General features: G+C 46.1%; 1 protein-coding gene and 1 long non-coding RNA gene across 11 annotated transcripts in view; one reads left to right on the top strand and one right to left on the bottom strand.

The window, feature by feature from the left end:
* Positions 1-933: 933 nt before the first annotated feature.
* Positions 934-6,445, bottom strand: LOC114063548. Its single transcript, XR_003572580.1, has 2 exons — positions 6,338-6,445; positions 934-1,073 (listed from the first exon to the last, which is right to left on the bottom strand). It is a non-coding gene; the product is annotated as an uncharacterized LOC114063548 (long non-coding RNA).
* Positions 6,446-6,497: 52 nt separating this feature from the next.
* DNM3 (dynamin 3) overlaps positions 6,498-22,038 on the top strand; it is a 172,596-nt gene continuing 157,055 nt past the window's right edge. For 9 of the 10 annotated variants that reach the window (XR_003572575.1, XR_003572574.1, XM_027895874.1 and 6 more), the window contains exon 1: positions 6,498-6,687. Coding sequence is in view for 7 of the 10 variants with exons in the window: in XM_027895874.1 (XP_027751675.1) it covers positions 6,542-6,687 (146 nt within the window). In the remaining 3 variants the exon portion in view is untranslated. Of the gene's footprint in view, positions 6,688-7,304; positions 7,404-22,038 lie in introns of those variants that run through there. The other variant, XM_027895876.1, reaches the window with a different exon arrangement.

The following is a 22,038-nucleotide window of genomic DNA, read 5'->3' as shown; positions in this document are numbered from 1 at the left end:
CTGTCCCCATTATTTCCCCACTGTGGGGAAAAACATCCCTCTGACCATCTCCTTCCCCTCCATCACAACGCCTTCCCTCTGATGCTGCCTTTTTCTGCATCCCTGGTGTCTCTGCAGAGCCCCAGCTCTGCCCCAAGCCTGCTGGTGTGTGTGTGTGTGTGGGTGGGCTGTGAGAATAAAGTGCTCAGGGCTGCTCTGAGGCCTGCAGTGCTTTGCTGGGGCTAATTTCTGAAGCACCCACACCCTGGAAAAGGTACAGTCACCTCTGCGCCCCAGTGAGGACCCTGAACCAGTGGGGACCGTGGCCATTCCACTGATATAGGAGATGGGGCTGTTAGTGCCCAGGAGACCCCATGTCAGCTGTGCTGACAGCGAGCATGTCCCTCTGACAGGCCCCTCTGTGCCTGTATTTTAATTTTAATTTGCTAGCAGGTTCTACTTTGGGAACCACTCTTCAGATCCCTTCTCCCATGCCACTTGCTTTACTCCCCTTCACACAGAGGGACAAATCTCTGCCCTACTTTCTCCCTGGGCTGGCCTGCTTCTCTGCAGAGGGAGCAGATGCTTTTTTTACTAAGTGCTTTTGATGGTTCCCAGGCATGGTAGAGCAGGGCTGGCCTGCTCCCTGCCTCAGATAAAGGCTGCCACCATGGGTAGGTGCCCTCTGTTGCTCCTGAGTGTGTTCTCCTCCTCCTGTAGTGTGTTTGGGGCAGCTCATGGGCAATGGGAGAGAGAAGGCTGGAGCTCGAGCTGGGTGCAATCTGCCTGCCCCCATGCACTTGGTTTGTAAATCTTCTCTGTGATGAGCACTGCTTTGAAAGACATCTATTATCCACCCAGCTTAGCAATGGCAAATTTCTCAACTGGAGCAGCAGTGCTGCATTTAGGCTATTTTTGACTTAGTTTGCAATTCTCAACATAATTCCAACGACATAGGTTTGTGTGTGTGCCCTTTATTTCACCAAAACCATCTCCTTTCTTCCCCAGGAGCTCATACAAAGGCTGCCTTCATCCCTCCCTTGTCCAGTCCTGCCTTTCTGTTGTGCTTCCCAAATGCTGCGTAACGCCACATCCTGGTGGAAAAACAAAAGCCATCTATTAGAAACAATGTAAGGATGAAATCTCAGCCCGTTGCAGCTGTCCTTGCAGCTACAACTTCGGTCTGGAAATAAAATTTCAGCCGGAAAACTGGCAAATTCACGAGTGCTGCAAATACACAAAATCCTCCTCTGCAGGTAAAACCCTCCAAGGCTGGAAAATTGACACGTAGTAAATATTTCTCTGCTGGCAGCCAAAACGTGCAGCAAACGTATATGTTTGGCAACCGTGTGTTCTGTTGAGTGTTTTGGCAATATACTCATGTTTACATCCCTTACTCCTCCCTCACTTCCTTTGCAGTGTAGGCATGCTGTAAGTGGCGGGATAGAAACAAGCTCTGCTGTCACTTAGCAACCTCCACTGGCGCCGAGATGTTGACTTTTTCCTTTCTGGATTTCCCAGCACAAAAAAAAAAGAGACCTGTGTATAACTCCTCCCGTGGCTCAGGGTGAGGCTGTAGCCAGCTGGGGATGGTTTGGTGTGGCCAGGTCCCAATCCTTGCCAAAGCATCGCATCCCTGTCCTGCTGCCACTCCAGTGAATGAGGCACAGGGAGCTGATGGGCCAGCCCTGGGATTCCTGCTGTCAGCTGGAGGGATGCAGCCGGCCAGGCCCAGCCGTGGAGGCTCTTTGGCCCCCGGGGTGACTGGGGGCAGGCAGCTGGCAGGACAGTGACACTGCAAGGCAGGCAGAGGTGGGGTGCCACACAGACACTCCGGGTGGTGGAACCTCCTCAGGTGTCACAGCACAGGTCCTTCCCTGCTCTGCAGAAGGACTGGCAGTGGCTGGGCTCTAGGGAAGAGGGTGGAGGTGGATAGGGGACACACTATCACCAGCTGAAAGTACGTCAAGCAGCTGGGAGAGATTTTGCAGTAATGAAAGCTTCAGGGTTGAAGTGCTGAGGCTGATTCCCTTCACCTGGGAAGAGCCTGGTGATGCTGCTGCTGTCCAGGCATGGCAGGATCACTGCACAGCAAGGGCTGCAGCAGCCACCTCCTCGAGGATGGAAGCATAGGGGAAGTGTTTTGGACATGAAATCTTCCCTTGGGGAAGCACTTGGCTTGACTGGCTTTTGTGACCGAGGAAGCAGAGATGCTGCCAGGCTGCAGTGAGGGAGTGCAGCTCTTTCCTGGGGTGCTCAGAGCAGCCGGGAAACATCTCTGCAGGCTGCAATGCAGCACGGTGCCCTTTTTCTACCCTGGAACTGCATGCACCCGACTAAAGAATGCAGCTGGAGGTCACAGGGCAGGAGAGAGGAGAGATGGGACAGAGATTGGGTTGTCACTGTCCCACGATCAGTGAGTCAGCAGTGCCCCAGGCTGTGTGGGGAAGGCAGAAAGCACATCCTCTTTACAGGGAGAAATGCTGCAGCCACTGCTTCTAATCACAGCTCTGCGGCCGCTCTGACTTTCTTCCACTGGCTTGAATTCTCTCTTTTGCAGCTTCAAGGTCTGAGCTGTGCTCCTGGCAGATGACACAGACACAGTGCTGGCTGGCACCTTCGTGCAGCTCCACTGCAGAGCCAGGGGCTGCTGAGAACCTGGGAGCTCCCCCTGCCCGGGCTCCTTGCCCACACCTCCCCCTGCTCTGTGCTGATCAGCTGCCTGAAGAGCTCTGCAAGACTCTGGGTTTGTATCGAAGCAAGAAGGAGGTGAGGAAGGTCCCTGGGGAGAAGAGCAAGTGTGAAGGAGCCCGCCTCTTCTGAGTTCTTCCTGGGGAGAGGATGCAGCCTCCTCTGTGCTCTGCTCCCCACAGAGTCCTGCCTGTTCTCCTGGCAGGGGATCCTGCCTGGCTCTTCACTGCAGGAATCTGCAAGTGTTTGCTCTGATATTTTATATATAACCCATTTTTCATGAAGGGAATTGCACTGGTGTGTGTTTATAAAGCAGCCTGGGGACCTGATCCAAATGTCCTCAGCTTTAACGTCACGCTGCCTGGTTAGGGAGAAGTGTCTGTGGGTAAGTTTGTGGCCTTGAATGCTACAGCTCTAGCCTGAATAGCCTGAAGCCAGGCTATTTTTGCCATATATTTTTCTGAAAGTCATGGCAGGACAAACTTGCTGTCTGTAGGCTTGATCTGAAACGCACTGGAGGCCTTCAAGAGGGCTGGGAGCCCCTGGCCAGGCTGTGATGGAGCTGGTGACATCTGACATCAGAGCACGCTGATGGAGCTGGCACGTCACCCTGGGGAGCAGGGCACCCTTACTCCTGGGCTAGGAGAGGTGGTCAGAAAAGGTTTGTTCTGCTTGCTGAGCCTGGCACGTGGCAGAATGAAATGCCCCTCCTCTCTCCTTCACTGCTCTCTTGGAATTGTTGGAAAAATGAGCACCCTCTTGATAATAGGGACATGTATAATGAAAATGTTTGTGCTTTTTCCAGAAGGTGGGAAATCTATCCTTGGCTGCTTGTGGCTTTTTTTCCCTGTGGGCAGAGCGGATTTTTGTAAGTGATGGAGTTGTGGGGTGAGCGTGGTGATTTGGCAGCTTTAACTCTGCTTCACCAGACAAAAAAAATTTGGTTTGGGAACTTCTCAGACTTGGGGAAATAACTCAGACTTTCCCTAATCTAAGGTGTTTTCCTAATTTATTTTAATTGAATCATGGAAGCAAAGAAAGATGTAATCTAAAGACTAGAAGGGAAAGGCCAGTTCCGCAGGTTATCAGTTTGAAGGTGTACATAGCGCTGCTCCCCAGGCATCGTGCCTTTTCCAATCTATATTTGTCTCCTGTGGAGATGCAATCCTATTGCCAGGCTGCTCTTCTACGGATCTTAATTATTTCATGGGGGCAGCACAAAGTGCTCTGATGCTCAGACGAGGCGGATTTGGCCAGAATGTGATCCTGTTCTTCCCAACTTCCAGCCTCCGTAGAAACCCGTGAACTGGAGGAAGGCCAGGCAGCTACTCTAGTGCCTCCTGGCATAGCCTGCTTTCTCAGGAGTGGGGAAAGAAATAATCATGCTGCTAATTGGCATAATTATGTCAATAACTCCCAGGCCCCATCTAGACAGAAACGATGGTGAGGCTTTTCCCAGACGCTGGGATCCAACTGCAGCGGCAAAGCCCCTGCGAGAGAAGCCGTCCCTGCGTTGTGCCGATTAAAAACTGTTTGTTTTTTTCCAGAGTTTTAAGTTGGTCTGTTGTAGGGAGTAATTTTTTACACTTATTGGGAGCTCTGGCCAAGAAGTTTTGATGATCCTCCAGATCATTAGTCTCCATCAGCCTGCGGGATGTTCACAGTTCCCTTTTGTTTTGCTTTTCACACTGAGTGAGGCCGGTGTCTGGTTTAATACAGAGGATAACTTTTATCGCTGCAGGACTCCAAAGCCTGCATTTTGGATATTTTCGTGTTGTGACTGCTGCCAGTAATCACAGATAAACCTCATCTCTGTTGTTTGCCTGAGCTCTAAGCTCAGCCTCAGTGTGCATGTTTAACTGAACCCACTGCAACGACCCGGCTTGGATCTTGTTGTTGCTTCCCGGCCCGTTCCTGAGCGGTCCCCCTGCTGCCAGCCCTGCCAGCCCCAGCTCCTTGGGCCTGCCCTGCCATGGCTCCGGTGAATGTGTCTGACCTGCCAGCTCGGTGTCTGTGAGGTTTGCCAGGGACACTCACGTGCTGCAGGGCCGGATCGTGGTTCCTGCTGCTCCTGTTCCCATCGCAGGCAGCAGCCGGGAGGAATTCAGCCCCTGGGACTGCTCCAAAATTCCCCCTCCGCAGATTGGGAAGTGCTGAAGCCAGCTGTCTGCCAGGTCCCATGGTGGCGAGCGGAACCTGGCTCCTCCACGGGCTCCCAGTTTGGCCCTCTTCCCAGTCCGGTGACAAAAGTCATTGAGGAAGAGGGCATGGAAACCTCTCCTGGGTGCTGGAGGGTGCCACAGTCCTGTGTTCAGGGGCTCTCAGGGGACACTGCAGCCTTTTCCACCAGCAGGAGGGAGTGACCAGCTGGGATCAGGGCTCTCAGGGCAGCCTGATGGTCTCATGGTCAATGTGCTGACATGAGCAAACTGTGCTCCTTGTGCCTGAGGGTCCCAGCACCAAAGCTGGCTTGTCCTTGGGCAGGGATAGAATCACAGAATGGGTCAGGTTGGAAGGGACCACAAGGGGTCATCTGGTTCAATCTCCTTGCATAAGAAGGGCCATCCTAGAACACATGGCACAGGACTGTGTCCATATGGTTCTGGAATATGTCCAGTGAGAGAGACTCCACACCCTCCAGGCATCTGTTCCAGTGTGTGGTAAAGAATTTGTTCCTTGCATTCAGATGGAGCTTCCTGTGCATCGGTTTCTGCCTGTTGCCTCTCATGCTAGTGGTTGGCACCACAGAGCAGAGCCTGGCTCCATCTCCTTGTCCCTCCCCCTTTTAGATAAATATCTAAAGCTGGGTGTACTTAAAGTGCTGGTATCTAAAGCTGGGATGAGCCCACCCAGCCACCTGAGTTGTCAGTGGGGGCTCCAGAATGCCAGGAGGACCCCATGGATGCTCCCTGTGAGCAGCTGTCCTGGGCCAGTGACCGGTGGGAGGCTCTGCTGGTGACCCCACAGTAAGAGCAGAGAGGACCCCCCCACCACCTCGGGCTCTCATGGCTCAGCCCTTCTTGGTGGTGTTGCAATATGTGGAACACATAATAATTCTCTTAAGAAAAGATGTTCTTTGATGTTTAATCTCCGTATACTTTCAAGCCTAATCAGCAAGAAAGGAGATTTAATCCGTGAAACAAATAGCAAGCTCTAAGTGATGTCCTGATATTAGAAAGATAAATTACGTGTCAGTAGAATTGCCTTGTTAGGGTTTAGGGCTCGACATATTTCAGTGATCTCAGACCTAGGGGGAGGTTACCAAAGCTTGGGCAGAAGGATGTACTGCTGATAGTGGACACAAAGAATTTAGAATTTATGGGTTACAAGGACATTTGGCAGAACCACCAAGACAAGGAAGAAACTAATAAAGACAACTCAGCAACTGTGCTGAAATCATCTCTGACTGGGTAACAGGTAATTCTGGCAGGGGCAGACCATCAATCCAGGAAACCTACCAGCTCAGAAGAAGAGAAAGACGGAGCATGTGGACTAATTAGCATGAGAAACGAATCTTAAACCCATAGAAGATAGAGTACTAGTTAACAAGAGAACCAGGCAGCTTGTATCCGATGAACACTAATGCCGTTGTTTGCTAAAATGTGAAAACTTTTGGTAGGTGTCGTGAACGGCTTTTTGGATTTGTCACTGTAAATAAATGACACACCTCGACTCTGTGCGTGGATCAGCCTCGTGAACACCGGGGGAAAAGGACCTATTTTGGGACAGCAGCGGGACCCGCACCGGGAGAGGGCGTGGCCTCCCCGCGGAGGCCCCGCCCACAGGCCCGGAGGGAGGGGCGCATGCGCAGCGTGCCGCTCGTTACCTGTCAGCGGCGGCAGCTGGGGGAGGCGGCGGCGGCGGCGGCGGGATGGAGGGGCTCATCCCGCTCGTCAACCGGCTGCAGGACGCCTTCGCGGCGCTGGGCCAGAACTGCCTGCTTGACCTGCCGCAGATCGCGGTGGTGGGCGGGCAGAGCGCCGGCAAGAGCTCCGTGCTGGAGAACTGCGTCTCCAGGTGAGGGGCGCGGGGCGCGGACCCCCCCCGTGCACACACACACGGGCGCGCGAGCACAACCCGGGGCGCGCGCCCTTCCCAACGGTCGCGGCGCGCGCCCCCCCCCCCCCCCCCCCCCCCGGGGGGGCGGGGTGGGGGGGGGGGGGGAGAAGCCACGGGCGGGGATGGACCAGGCGGGGTTTTTTGGGGGGGGAGGGAGGGGGGAATATTCACGGGGACCCCTTTCCCGGCTCCGACATCCCCCCCCAGGTGTGCTCGGTGCCCCACCCCCCCGGGGATGCCGCGGGGGTTGCGAGGCGGGCCCTGGCCCGGCGGTGCCCGCGGTGCGGTGTGTGCGCTGCGGGGAAGGCGCCGCTGCTCGGCTGCGAGCGCGTTCGTGTTCCCGGTCTGCGTGTGTGTTTCTGTGTGTATGTGTGTGTGTGTGTGTGTGCGCGCTGACTGCTGTCCCAGGGACACAAGGCGTTTAAAGCCCCAAACCCGAATTTCGGTGGGGCGATGGCGCTGGGCTGCTCATCCCGCCCATCCCATCGCTTTACAATTCACACCGTCCCGGCCAGCCCCTGGGTATTGGAATCAGCGGGGCGTTAAGGTTGGAAAAGACCTCCAGGATCGCCAAGTGCGACATCAGCATCGTTCCTAACGGTGGAAATGGGTGAGCCTGGCAGTTCAGGTGCTGCTTTTTGACGGGCAGGCAGTGCCTCTGGAGATGGCCCGAGGTAAACACGGGCTTCACGTGCTGATAAAGTTCCTGCTGCGTTTGCCGCAAATAGCTGCGGGCTCCCGGTGGGAGGGAGGGAAATGGTGCTCCCGGAGCGGAGCTGAGAGCCCAGCCTGGATTATAAGGTCAGAATACTGATGTGTGTCGGTGATTTAGGAATTTTCATGTTTGGAGGTCTTCACTGAAGGTAATATTAAACTCCGTGCCGCTGCACAACCTGGCCATGTGTCAGGCTGCAGCGGCTCTTGATATACAGTATAAAAATACTGTGCAGTTGTTCTTCATCTCTGGTTCAGAATTTACTGTGTTAAATGTCAGTTCTTTCTCTTCCTTATTCTTGAAAACTGTAATTAGCTACTGGTGTTGACAGTATTGCCAATCTCTCGAGTTTGGAAAGCGTAAATGAGATCCACAGAAAGCACAATTGGTTGTCAAATTACTACCGTTTTCTTTAAACGAGTCCTTAAAAAGTAATTTGGTAACCCTTTCACTTTTTGATCTGTGTGTTCACGAAGCTGTGCGAAGCATGTGTGCTGAGGAGAAAAGGCATCTTCATCTTTCTTGTCAGTGAGGATATTTTGGTCCCTGTGGAAAAGCCCTGTCTGGGGAGGCACGCATCTGGGAGAGGGGCTGTGCTGTGTAATGGGCTGTGCGCTGATGTCGGTGTTTGGATCCAGCTGTGCTGATCTTAGTGCTCCCAGATGCTTGTTATTGCTCCGCTGCCGGAGGGAGCTGCTCCATCTGATCCGCAGGTGGAGCTGTTCCTGTGAGCGCAGCGCACCCCCGCCCAGCCGCCTGGGTGCGCCTGGCTGGAGCAGAAGGTGGAAATGAGCGGTTTGTGCTGATGTGGCCCGTTTGGACAAGAGGTTGGAACCAGGTGCGCAAAGTGAGGCCCGGGCATTTCTGGGAAGAACTGTGAAGGAAAGCTAAGGGCAGTGACTTTTTTCGCTCACGTAGCCGTTCCCTGTGTAGCCTGCAGACGCTGCAAGGGAGTCTCTTCAGAGAAAAGCTTACAGCTACTGGGAAACACCAGAGTGTCTCTGTCACATGGGATCTGGAATGTGGATTCTGTCAACCCGGTTTCAGAGTTCCACATCGTTGCAGCTTCTTGATATCCAGCCTGAGCTGATCTATAGTCCCTCCCTACTTGCAACCTTGGATCCTATTGCAGAAATGACATTAGAATGCATTGCTTCAAACCTATTCCGTGTGCCTTTCCTCTAGACTGAGTGAGTACGTGTGGTCAGCAGATGTGCACTTGCTAAGCTGTGACAACTTGTGAACCCTCAGAACCAGATTAATAAATATCCATGAGATCGGAAGAGGATTTTGCTTGTCAGATCAGCAGGCAAATGGTCTGTGTCTCTCTTTTTAGTAAAGCCATAGGATCTGTTTTTATGGGATAATGCAGCTGCTTTCTGCAAACGAGTTTGTTTAATCCACATCGCTCTTAATATGTTTTATAGGGGTAGCAAGTCTCCTTGTGGAGATGTGCTGCGCTCATTTCTCTTTGTCGGTGGTTCGTTTCATGCCCTGTGATTACCCACACTGTGATTACTTCGACTGACGGCAACACAGCCTTGAAACCGACAGCAAAATAAAAGAGTCCTTGCATTGCTCTCGAGTTTGAGCAGTAATGCTCATGGGGTTGGTTTGGTTTTTTTGGAGTTTGTTTTCTTTTTGGTTGTGGGTTTGGTTTTTTTTTACCACGTGAATCATTACTGTTGGTAAATTTTGAACTCTCAGCCTTCAGGGAGAGATTCAAGAGCTCCTCTCTTCAGGAATAGCTGTAATGGGTATGAGGAAGGCATGATATCCCTATGCAGAGGGCAGGGTCTTGCTACAAACATGTTGATAACCTCAGTATTTGTTAGCGGAGCTTTAGTGAGGCTGGTAAGGTGGTTCTGAACTCTAGGATCAGATTATTATTCCCTACTGCCTGTAGCCACTAGACTATTGTGCCTGTTTCAGTCTTCCATATGGACTTTGAAAGTGCAAAGATTACTTTTCTCCACTTGGACAGTGGAAACCTATCTTCTAGCTTGCAGGTGGTATCAGAGTTGGAATTTCTTTGTGGAGCCCAAGAAACATGGTTGATATTGCATCACCCACCATCCAGTTTATGCATTGCCATCATTTTTCAGAGGGGTTTTGAGGAATCTGGCTCTGGCACAGTTCTGGGGGCTGGCAGATGGTCTGGAAGTGGGATCAAGGTCCTGTTCTTTCTCAAGCTGCTGAGTGACAAGCATCCATCGCTGTCCCCAGGATAGCACCAAGGCTTGTTTAGGTGCATAGTGTCGTTAATAACTATCAACAGTTAGGGAATATTTTGGGGTTAGTTTACTTGTGCTCTGCATTGGCAGTGGTGTCGCATGAGGATGAATTGTGCATGTTTGTCTGCTCCAGGAGTTGTGTGACACCCAGAACTATTTGTGTTGTTGTAGGCTGGCTTTGAGCAAAGCTGGAATGGGGCACGGTCAAATCTCCCAATGTTTCCATTAGTGTTGCTATTTGGATTAGCATCCTCTAAGATATTTGGAGAGTTTCCTCTTTACTTTTTGCTCCTCTGTAAGAAGACAGTGTCTTTTGGTAGTCAAGGACTGTTTGAAGGTTTCTGGTTATATTTAGATGGAAACAGAGATTCCAGAGAGCACCTGAGGACAGCAGTCATTTCCATTTATGGGTTAGACCTTCATGTGTTCATAACTGGAGCTCATGGCACGTGTTTGAGGAAATGGGATTGTCTGAAGAGCAAATGTTCTTCCTACCTACTTCTCTTTGTAAGAGAAGGAAATGTGCCTGTAAAATGCTGGGCTGGTGTTTGAAGCAAATGATCCAGTGCAATATTGTGGTGGAATTTGGTGGGAGAGAGAGATTCAAAAGTGCAAAGGGGAGTCAAACAGCAAATCCCAGCAGATGCCAGTGGGAGACAGGCACTTGGCCTGCTCTTATTGCTGTGCTACCGAGCACTGCAGAGCCATGAACTTAGATGTTGTTTCTGCTTTTTAAACATCTTGCTTTTGATAATAATAGGGTTACTTAAAAGAAAACTAATGGCAGGAAACAGTCCCTAGAGACTGTATTTGGAGAGAAAGCACTCTCTATTATTTCCTATATCCAGAGGGGGGGTTTAGATAACTGAAGGCACAGACTGCAGGCTACCTTGTCAGGGCCTCCTTCTTCAGAAATTAGAGCCTTGTTTCATTCTTAAAAATAGCGAGAAATTAATAATTAGGTTTCCAACCTGAAAGCTCTTCACTTCCTTCCCTGCTTAATATAATATGAACTGCATGTGGCCAAATAATTGTTTCATAAGAGATGTGAAGTCCCGATTGTAAGCCTGTCAGTCATAATCAAACAAGCACTTTCGTTTTAAGAGCCTGAGGTCTGACTGTATAATTCAGCTTTACAGCTTTTTGATCTGAGACACTTCTGATAATCTTAGGGCCATTGCATGTCGTATAGCTATTTATTATGACATATGTACTGATTATTTCTTTTTCAAATTACCATTCCTTGTGTGCTCAGCTTGTTCTTTTCTTGTTGAGATGGCGGTTGTGAAAAGACTGCGTTGAGTCATTAGGAGAAGAGACAGGACTTTAAATCTGGCTTTTAAAGCAGAGGATTTCTCCAAAGAATGTAGACACATACTTAGATTGGATGCATCCTGGGGGAGAGGTAGTTAAAATTGGTGCAGATATTTTATTCTTTTAGGTACTGGGCATTGACAGAAAAACTTTTTTACAGAAGATTCTCCTGTTTTGTAAAAGAGGCATGAAAAGCTGAGCAGTTGGAGATACAAACTGAAGTGTGGTGCTGTGTATCCTTTTTTAATCTTAACGATCTTCTGGAAATGAGAATCAGCCACTCCTTTTCCTGACTAATTAAGCCATTGTACAGCTTTGAGTACAGTATTGAGTGTATTAGCCTAGTTATCAAAATACTCTGGTGCAACAAAAGCAAGAATTGTTTCTGGGTATTTCATTAATTAGAAACAGTAGCAAATGAGACAGTGGCTCATTTGGGTTTCTCCCCTGAATAAGTTTTTACATTTACACATTGCAGAAAAGACTGGCTGTTTAGATGGGATACAGATGGCCTAGTTTTGTCCTTACATGTAACTCCATTGTGGACTTAAAGTTAATATTTTTTTTCAAGTCTTGAGAATTGATATATACAAAGTAAAACAAATAAATAGTAAAAAACAGACATGCAAACATATCTGCTGATTCCCCCCTGCCCCCCATGTAAAGTGCTTTTTTTCCTCTAAAACTACCTTGAGGATCTGTTTCTCTTATTTTTTGGCATTTAAATCATACCAATTGAAATATTTCTTCTATTTTAAGAAAAGCTGTACTCTATAACATAGTGTAGGGAGCTCTGACCTATAATCTGGCATTTAAATTCAGTGTATCAAGCAGTTTACAGGGATTCTCAATCAATAAATAACACTTAACCCTTTTGTAAAGTATACCTGTGAGATTGCACAGTCTGACTTTAACTTCAGCTTACTGTGTATGATTTGGGTGTTGGAGTATTTAGCAAACACAAGCGAAGTGTTTGAAGTCTGAGACCCAGACTTCAGAAAAACCTCAAAACCCTGCAAAAAGCAATGTTCAGAAAAAGCTCAGTCTGATCTCGAGTGCCTTCTGAGAAATCAGTGCTGTGAATTCGGAGGCAGCTGTTACTGGGAGTTCAGTCCCTCAAGGTGCTGAAGGTGACTGCACTTCTCTGATGTTCTTCAAGAACAGTCATCTTGTGAGAGGTTTGTGGATTTTTTCTTTTCTTTTTTTTTTTTTTTTTTTTTTTTTTCCCCCAGACCAGAGTTATCCTCTTAACTTTTCCTGGTTCTTTGCACAGAGACACTTCTGAAAGTTCGACAGATTGTTTAACTCCCTAGGCTCTTGCATAATATAAATCCTGATATTCACTGTCTTCAGGAAGGAGCCCACGCTTGGGAATTGGTAGTGTTAAAGTCAACAAATAACCAATACCTTTGTTGTCCTGCAGTTTCTTGATGGACATTGCTGCTGCTGCTTCAAGTCCTGTCATTTTCCTTTGTAGATGAAATAGCAAACAAAGCTTTACAGTTTAGATAAAAAGGTGTTAGCAATGGGATTGTTTGGGCATTCACCAGTAAACATGGCGGGTGATGCTGCTATGGTGGCAGCAGAAACATGGAAATGTGTAACACTGTTCTCTGCCACTCGTTTACTGTATGACCTCAAACTGGTTTTTAAACATTAGCTGCATATGTATCTATACATGCCTTAAGTCTTCACTTGGTCTTAAGTTGCTTCTATCTGCAAAGAATATGTTAGCATATAATCTTAAAATCAGCGTGGGATAACTGTGATTGTAGTCTAAAACTTGCTGTTATGCATTTCTCTGCTTTGTGTGATGGCTGATTTAGATTTCTCTGTGGCATCAAATCTGAGTCTTGGATTCTGCTTTGAATCCAGCTGAGATGCAGCAGTGTTTCCTCATCCCAAAAAGGAACCCTTGCTGGTGTTTAGTTTGTGCCTCTAACAGCTTAGTCATTGAGAGGGATCGTGTTTGTGGTTTGCCGTCCATCAGTTGATCGCTGAGCAAGTTGATGATAGTCCTCTAAGTATTTGTGGGTTTCTTAACCAGTGTCTGGCTGGATGGGCAGAGGCCTTCTTTGCTTTTTCTGATTTTGTTTGTTGGGTTGGTTTTTGTTTGTTTATTGTGTGTGTGGAGTTTTTCTTAAACAGTGCATAATAATAATAATAGTAATAATAATAATAATAATAATAATAATAATAATAATAATAAGGCCTTCCAGTAAATAGAAGCCTGTGAACTCACCTTGTTTGCTGTGCTGATGTGTAAGGGTTTAATGGGAATCCTTTTAATGCTCTATGTCTGCAGTGCAAAACCTGTAGTGTAAATATGCTGAGAACAGGAAAGGAGCATTATTTAACTGTGACCTTGCATCTTTTTGTTCAGCAAGTCGCACGGCGATGAACAAGGCAGCATTATTGAACTAGAGAGCAGCAAAGTCCCATTGAACTGCGTGCTGGGCTTTGATGTACTGCCAAGCACTGTTGTCTGTGATAGCCTCTGGGATGTAAAGGAGAACTGTGGTAGTAGATAAGAGGGGTTTTCAACCCAAGTGTCTAGTGATAATGTCAGCTTTTATAATTTGTGTGTGGAAGTTAAGCTTTTAATTCAGTACCTAGCATGGTGTTTCTGCATCCTAGCTCCTGTGCGAAATCACCAAGGTTTCATTCTTCAGATATGCGGGAAGTTTCCTTCTTGCTGTAGTACAGATAGATTTCTCCTCCTAGATAGAATCATCAAAGCCAGATTAACCTTAGGCCCTCGGTACATTGTTTGCTATTAGGGGGTGCCCAGGTCTGCAGGGGCTCTGAAGCTGTCAGTGTGTGACTCACCTGCAGACAACAAACAGAGCTCTGAGCACAGGAACAACGGAGACATCCCTGGTCTCTGCTGCGGGACCGTGGGGAAACGGGCTCTGATCAGAGCTGCTGTTCAGCAGCCAGACTGGAAGCTGCTGCAGAAATTAGAGCCCAATCCATCAGAGGCAGTGTTGTGCCCTCCCGTGCTCACCTGTTAGTTTGTTCAGGTGCTAAACAAATGTTGACAGAAGATCCTCAGTGTCTGTCAGATCTGGAAAATAGGCTGGAAAGTCTCAGGAGTCTGGGCTGAGACCTCCAGCATTATGACTTTGTGTTCTGAGAAGCAGCAGCACAAACCATTGTTTTGGTCAGAATTCTAGTATAAGTTTTTTTTTGTGGTAATAATTCAGTTCCTGATGAGCAGAGAGATGGGAGATGAGGGCTGATATTAAACTTCACTGTTGAGCCGAGCAGACTTTACACTGCCATGGACAATATATTCATTCTCATGTATTACAGGCTCAGAGCAGGATAAATGGGGAGGTAAAAAAGGATAAAATAGCTAGAGAAGTTGAGAAACTTGAACCAACTCGTTTTGGAAACAACCCCTTTCCCACCTTTTTTCTGTAGTTCTCTTCCTGTCTATAAATTCATGCTCTTTGTGCTGCAGTTCCCATTGTGTATACATCTGGAGGGAGTGCAAGAGTTGAATCCAGTTTCGTTCCAGCTCTGCAAAATGATCTGAAATGTCTTGTACCAAGAAGGGTAGTTGTGCCGCTTAACACCTTGTCCACCACAAAACAGAGAAATGTATTTTCACAGTGCTTCTGAAGGGGCAAAGTTTTTTGGCCTTTATTAGGATGTGTCACTGCTGATTGTGTGCTCTGCCACAGTTTCAAAAGTCTGTATTGATGGACCTGAGTTCAGGACAGTGGGATTTGGGAGGAAGGGCAGCAGCTTTATTTTGTCAAGGTTTTTGAGAAAAGCACTGAAATTCACAGTATCTAAAAGATTTGTCTCGTGTATCCAGAGGTGAATTATTTGCTAAATGCTATTTATGTAGTAGTTAGCTTCGTGTAGGTGATATACCTGCAGCGTTGGGATATGTTATTTTCTTTCTCATCCTTGCAGTCAGATTTTTGTTTATCTCTGATATATCTGACTATGTTATGGAGGAAAACATTGTATTCAAATCTTTTCTAAAGAAACATTGATGGTAGTATTTAGCAGCTGGGAGTGATTTAAAAAACCCCCAACAGCCAAGGTCTATTTAGAGCACTGACAAAAATTTAAAGTGAGTAAAGAATTTTTGCAGAGTTCGTTTCTTGTGTTGAGATGCTAAGTCTTGCTACATTAGTATTCATCCTGAGAATGGATGGGCTTTTATGCACCAACATCCTATGCAAATTAGTCCTTTCCTAAAAGCAAACATATCTGATTAGGGAGAATACACTTGTCCTGCAAAGTCTGCTTTATTCTTTTTGACACAAAAATTCTGAGAATTGTTGGGAGGTTTCTTTGTATTTTGTGCTTCCTTTCTCCCCCTTCCACCCCCGCTTGGAACCGATGGAGAGCACCGTTGGGCAGGAAATAGCAGAAGCTTTTGTAAAATCTTAAAAGAGAAAGAGGAAAAAGGGCATTTTCAGCAATGGAATCAGGATGATGCAGCAAAGTGCTGGATGCCTGCCAGGGAGGACAGATGCACCGTGCATACAGTGCCTTGCCCACGAGGCTGCACATTGGCAGCTCCTCACTGTTAGTACAGCGAGCCCACAGCCCGGCACAGCCACTGCAAACAGAGCACTGTTCATCTCACCACTCCTGGGGCTGTGCCTGGCGGGTTTGCCGAGCTGGGTATGGCAGTTCTCAGTCCTGGAATCATTACTGAGGCTTTAAAACTTTCTATCATGTAAAAGACAATTTTTTTAGTGCTAAGAAGCGCATGTTCTCTCCTTCAGTCAGTGAACAGACTTGCTTTTTCCTGTGCAGAACTGTGATGAGGGGTACTGTCACTGCTGTCACAATGCAGCATTACACTTGCTCTAAGAAGGTCTGTGCCTTCTGAGACACCATTCAAATGTCCTGTACTTTGGAGAACCTGTTGACTCTGGTCATGTTTAATGGAAGGCTTTACCATTGGGACTGGAGCAGTTTTTGACCCTCATTTTCTCCATAGCCCAGTAATGTTTAATGGGGGAGATTTAATAATTCCTGGCTGATGCTATTGAGCAGAAGTGACACTGCTTCTTACAGAAAGCATCTTCCAGATCCAAGAGAAACATAATGACAGTGATTTCTAAGCCTGCTTTCTCTCCAGTCTTCTGCATGAAGAGGAAAATCTCAAGCATTGCTTTCTCACCTTAGCTGTGCTCAAGCATTGTCACTGAACACTTTGTTATGGAGGTGCCCAGCTAGTGTGACTGGCATCCCTTGCCATTTTATTTGAAGTTCTTAAAGGACCCTCTAAAAATACCTCTTTTCTTATGTTTAGAATTAATGCTCACATATTCCCATAGTTAGGTCTGTTTGGGTAGATGATTTTTTTTTTTGCCATTGCCCTCTGGATTTTTGTGTAGTTGATCTCAACTCCGTTAAGGAGTCAGGGAAAGGAGAACCAAAGAGGCATTTTAGGCTGCTAGGCTGTAGTGCTGTGTAAGAGTTCAAAGACTTTATTTTTCATGTTTCTTTATTCAACTTGTGTGCTTACCTGAAAGTGATGGATAGGATAATTGGGGTGTCTCTGCTTTGCTGTTCAGATCCTGTACTTCAGCAATGGTGATGAAGGACGGTGATGGGTTGGAAAGTGGCTTCTCAAAGACGCCAAGTTTATCTATCCTGTTTGAGAGGAAGAGATAGATAACAGCCCTAGGATGTCTGGATTCTCAGTTTCTCCCCTCTAAAGACTTGCCTGGTACTGCTCCTGGGTATTGGACTGTTTGATTGAACCAGTTAATTTAAGTGATCTCTCACTTGAGGGAAGATTTACCTTGAAAGAATTGTTGCTGCAAAATGAGACCAAACATGAACTAAGCATCAAAGTGTCATGCTGAGGATGCCAGCCATCTATGCTGTGTGGTTTCCAAAAAAACACTGGAAAGATGGATATAGAGCTTTGGGAGCCAATATATCTGAGATCACTAAAAATTCACAGCCTCCCAATACATTTAACTTACCTAGTAGGCCTAATTAAGATAGGTATCATTGGTCTTCAATAAAGAGAATTAATTATCTTGTACATCTTCATGTAAGGCCCTTTATGTTAGGCTGAGGTTTTGCAGCCATTGAACAAAGCTGTGGGAGGCATTTGATGGACAGACACTGTGCCAAAACAAAAAACATTTACTCTTCTGTGCCAAAACAAAAAACATTTACACTTCTGTGGCTAATTGAAAGGAGGTGAGGGGTCAAGTGGTGACTGATAATAAGAATTGATCTCATTGGAGCCAATGAGGAACAGCACATATAGCCAGATATCAGTGTGATGTAGAAAGGGATGTTCACTACTGTACTACCGAAGAAAAAAAAGCTACATGGTTAAGAACATCAAAGCACAACAGGGATAGTGCCTGAAGGCTTTTGAGACTTTCTGGAAATGTGTCCTGGTGTTATCTTTGTACCATCACTTGGAGGGTGGAGGAATTGTGCTTCTGAAGCCACTAAGAATAAATACAGTGGTGCCCTGTGTCAGTGATAAACCTTCTCAGAGAAAGCACTTAATTCCTAAGCAGGCCTCTGCACAAAAGGAAAATTACATTTGCCATCCCATTGATGTACCTTGTTTGGTAATGAACAAAAGTGAGTGAAGGATCTGCTGCTGAGTCCTCTGTGGGGTTGCTGAGCACAGGAACAGATGAGATGGAATGACTTGCAAAACAGGCCTTCAGATGTATATTTTTACAATTGAGAGTTCTCCAGTTATAAAGTGACTGGGTTTGGTTCATGGGTTTTAAAAAGTGAAGCTGAGGAAAGAAGTTAGAAGTAATTCATCTCTCTCTCCCTCAGGCTTACACCAAACTGTGCTTTTTCCTGGTTTTTTTTTTTGGTTGGTTTTTTTTTTTGTGTGTGTGTTTGTTTGTTTTTTTAACACTTTGCTTTGAGGCTAAATATGATAACTGCAAGAAAAATATCATAAAAATACAAGAAAAATGAAAGCCTTTTGAGTGGTTCTGTGTGTCTTCCACAAACTGGGAGATGTTGGGCTGTCCAGGCTCGTGTGAGTGTTCCTGGGAAACTGTGTGATCTCTTGCACAAGATTTGGCCGTTCAGCTGCCAGGGATGAGCCACAAGTGCTCCTGTTGTGCCAGGCTGGAGTTGTGTGAAACAATAAACACTGTTGGAAAAAGGCCCAGGAAAACTGTTGACTCTGGCCATAATTGCTTCCTATTGCAATTAGCGCTGCGTTGCATTCCTTGGCAAATCTTGGGAATAAAAGGCTGTGGGGAATGCTACCACAGCACTGCTGTTCATACCAGTCGCTGATGGATCATGGGCTTTCTGCATTTGAGGGCAGGTTGGGGTCTTGGAGTGGGCTTAGGGTTAGTGGAAAAACTTTTATAAAGAATGTTATCGATGTTGGTTGGCAAAATGAAGTAGCATTTGTGCTCTTTCTGTAAGAAAACTATGGCTCTTTTCCTGAGCCTGAGTTGTTTCTACCCTTCTTGAAAAACCTGGAGGCTTTCTCTTTGGAGGAAGTTCTGATTTTTTTTTTTTTTTTTGACAATTCATCACTATCAATTTTAATTGTTCATAGCATTAATTGTTTAATTAATACAATTGCTGTGTAGTCATTGACATTTTCCTCCATTATTTGATTTCCCGGCTGCCCCCTATGTTTTGTATGAGTTTGTTATATTGGTGTTGATGTCAATTAGTTGGCATTTGTCCTCTGTGATATGGACCATGTAACCAATCAAAGTATAGAACATTTCTCAGTCCTATACTGGCAAAGTAAAGCAAATTTAAACTACGTTTTGAAAACACAGTTAACTTTTGAGTAGTGATGCATCATCACTTCACACAAATTGGGAATTCTTCTGGTTTGTTTGTTTGTTTGGTTTGTTTGGTTGCTGTTTTTTTTTTTTTTGTTGTTTGTTTGTTTTTAAAACATAATAAATACTGTTAGTGTGCTAGAGATCATCTAAATGAAAGCCCTTGCCCTACCTGGGAATCCCCCTGGAACACATTATGTTTATATTTTCTTTGTTTGATCTGTATTCTTTTCTTTGTAAGCTTAGTCCTGCATTATAATGAGACACTGAAGGAGCCCCTGTCTCGTTTGCTTTTCACCCTTTCACTGTGGTTTTGGCCCTTCCTGAGAATTGAAAGGGCGTTCCCATCTCTTCCATGAGACTCTTCTTAAAAAGCTCAAACTGGCTTGTTATTGTAAACTGCTAAAGTGTTGCTGTGGCCATTGATAACTTGTTTCCTCATCCTTGTGACTTCAGTTTAAGAGACCTGGCTTTTAGCCAGTCAGAATCAAACTATTTTCTGTTACCTTTGTGCGTTAATCAAACGTGTCAGTAGATCCACCTCTCCAGGTCTCTGATACTGGAAATGAGCTTTAGTACAGAGTGAAGACAGCACAGTTTATATTGTGCAGTAAGATATGAGTAATTTCCTACTTTTTAGAGTAAAAATTATTTGGCCCTGAAAATACCTTGCACTTGGAAGTATTTAATGGTATTCTAACAGATGAGTGCATTGTAAGATTGAAGAGTTACTGAGGGGGTGTTCTGGCAGACCTGCCTGCCGGCTTCTTATTTGCATTTGATACACTCAGCGCTGGCCAGGCCTTGCTGACACTCTCCAAACTGTCCTGTCACCGTGATGCTGCTGAGCTGCTGCTCTGCTGTCAGCAGAGTGCTTTGTGCTCAAAATGCTCTCAGAATAAAGATGCAAAAGTAGTTTGATTCTTAATCCAGGACAAACGTCTTTTAAAGGTGTACAGCTTTCATTCCCAGCTTTATTCTTGCACAGTGTGTTTCTTCCTTGTTTCCTGCACCTCATCATCGTGAAGTGTTCCTGCAGTTGTGCTCACAGGTGCTCACTCCCCCCACCGCAGCCTTTTCTCTCCCTTGCCAGTGCCTTTGGACACAAATTCCCACTCATGTACCTTTTCCTAGATGGGTTTATTTGCAGCTGCTTCCACTCTGATGTGATTTTTCTCCCAGCTCTCACTAAACATACCTGTACACACTGACCAAAAGGTGTGGGAAAGCAGCTCTCTCAGACCTGTCAGAAGAATATTAAGTGTGTCACCAGAGCATGGAGGGGCATCATCCTTTTGGTCACCAGGACCCTTTGAGACTTGGCTGTGTATTTCTTGTTGTATTTCTTGCTGCCGTTACTTCTAAAAGATGTGGGGCCATTTCTAATACAGAGGGTTTATTTTTAGGAGCACTAACAAACCCTGTGGACAAAGCTTTTCTGTTCCAGGGGGAGTGGGAGAGGACCTGCATCCTGTCTGTGGATGTCTGAGTAGGCATTTCTGCAGAAGCAGTTGTACAGGATTTAATCTGATTCCCCTGCTGCCAGAATTGTAACGTGGTACTGTGTTGCTATTCCTAAAGAAATACAAGTTATGTTTCAGATTTGCTTTACATTTCTGGGTGTGTTTAAATAATTACTTTTTTCCAGAGTTAGGGTTTAGGTATCTTATTTGAGCTGTGCAGAGAATGCACACAGGTGCTGTTGCTTTGTGGCTAAAGCTGAAATTTCAAATGTTTAAAAAAAAAGTAAAATGCTCTGTGGGCAGATTAATGAATTTAGTTCGAAGTCTCTTTCACAGAGGTAAAATACCCCTTCAGTAGTTAAGGGGAGGGGGAATTTTCTCCCTGCAACCCCCTTTTTACCCTCATTCTTTGACTTTTCTCCGCTTCAAACTCTGCATTTGAAGCAGAAACCTTATATCCTGCTGCTGCACAGTTAGTTGGTTATGGAATCAGTACATTTCTCCCTCTCACCAAGCAGGAACCTCTGCTCATGCTTTCTTGAACTTATTAGAGAGGGTTAAAGAATGCCATCATCTTTGGACACGTTAAGAGGATGTTCTGAAGGGGAATTGTTGTCTTACCTTTCTCTGTAATTTTGCTGCTGAGGAAAGGTCAGTGTTGCATCCAGCTGGGGGTTGCATTGATACAGTGTTCTGTATCGCTGAGTGTGCTTAGTCTGAAGCAGAAAATCAATAAATCTTTTCAGCCTTTGACTCCCTGAAGGATTTTTCTGCCTCGGGTGGGGCTGTAGAGGACACTGTTTTTCGTGATCAGTTTGTCCTGAATGGCAATTAATTTTAGCTTCTTGATGGGAAAATAATAATAATAAATAAATAAATCAGATATTCAATGCTTGGAAATCAATGTATGAAACTGCAGTCTCAATAGGTTTGCTCCATCCTGGGCTGCTGTCACTCCAGTGCATACAGAAGTATGAGTATATTACTGTTTTCTCCGTTTCCCCATGAGAAATCATCAGTAGATGGCACTTCACTGAGAGACAGGTTTCTCTCCATTATGATAGACTTAAATTCTGATAGATTTATTTGAAGGCCTTTGGCTTCTCCTTAAGCTAATTCCTGTATCCTGTTGCTGCCTCGAGTGTTGTAAAGCATCGCAACAGATTTAAATCAGCACGCCTGATGTTTTTGCAGTATCATTGTTTTAGAGATTACTTAAATTCCTAATTAATTGTACTTTTGCCTGCAGGTCTGTGTTAGAGAAGTTAATGAGAAAGTTAATGAGCTAGCTGGTGTTTGAACAGCCTCCCCTTTCCTGGTGTGCTTTGGTTTGCAGAGCAATCCCGCTGTAAGTGCACATTGACAGGTACTGAGAAAGGGCAACACTTCATTTAGCTGGAAATTACCGTCCTTTCATTCAAACTGAAGCGATGTGGGACAGAGCTGACAGCCGGTCCTCAGAGCCTTAGAAATGCTTGCATAAGTGATTATTTTTTAGGTTTTTTTGATGTCTGGATGTTATGTTAGGAAGGAAGTCTCCAGAGCCATGTCGCAGGTAGAGTTGTCCTGTTTCTCTCCTGCAGGCTGCCAAAGCTTTTACCCTGCTGGTTCTACTCGTCGAAAGAAGGTTCACTGTGGTTGCTTTCCCAAGCCTGTCCTGACCTGGGACTCCTCAGACCCAATATCCTCTGATTTGCACAGATAATATCCTGAATATTTGCGTGATTTATTTTTCATAGGTCTGCTCTCTAGGCTTGTTTTAAACCTTGTAGGTTTATGTGCTGTCGTTACAGGAACTG

Source organism: Empidonax traillii, unplaced genomic scaffold, assembly GCF_003031625.1.
Source record: "Empidonax traillii isolate 1590-97213 ecotype Southwest subspecies unplaced genomic scaffold, ASM303162v1 scaffold474:size1423191, whole genome shotgun sequence".
NCBI classification, from domain to species: domain Eukaryota; kingdom Metazoa; phylum Chordata; class Aves; order Passeriformes; family Tyrannidae; genus Empidonax; species Empidonax traillii.
This window is presented reverse-complemented; position numbering and strand designations above follow the sequence as displayed.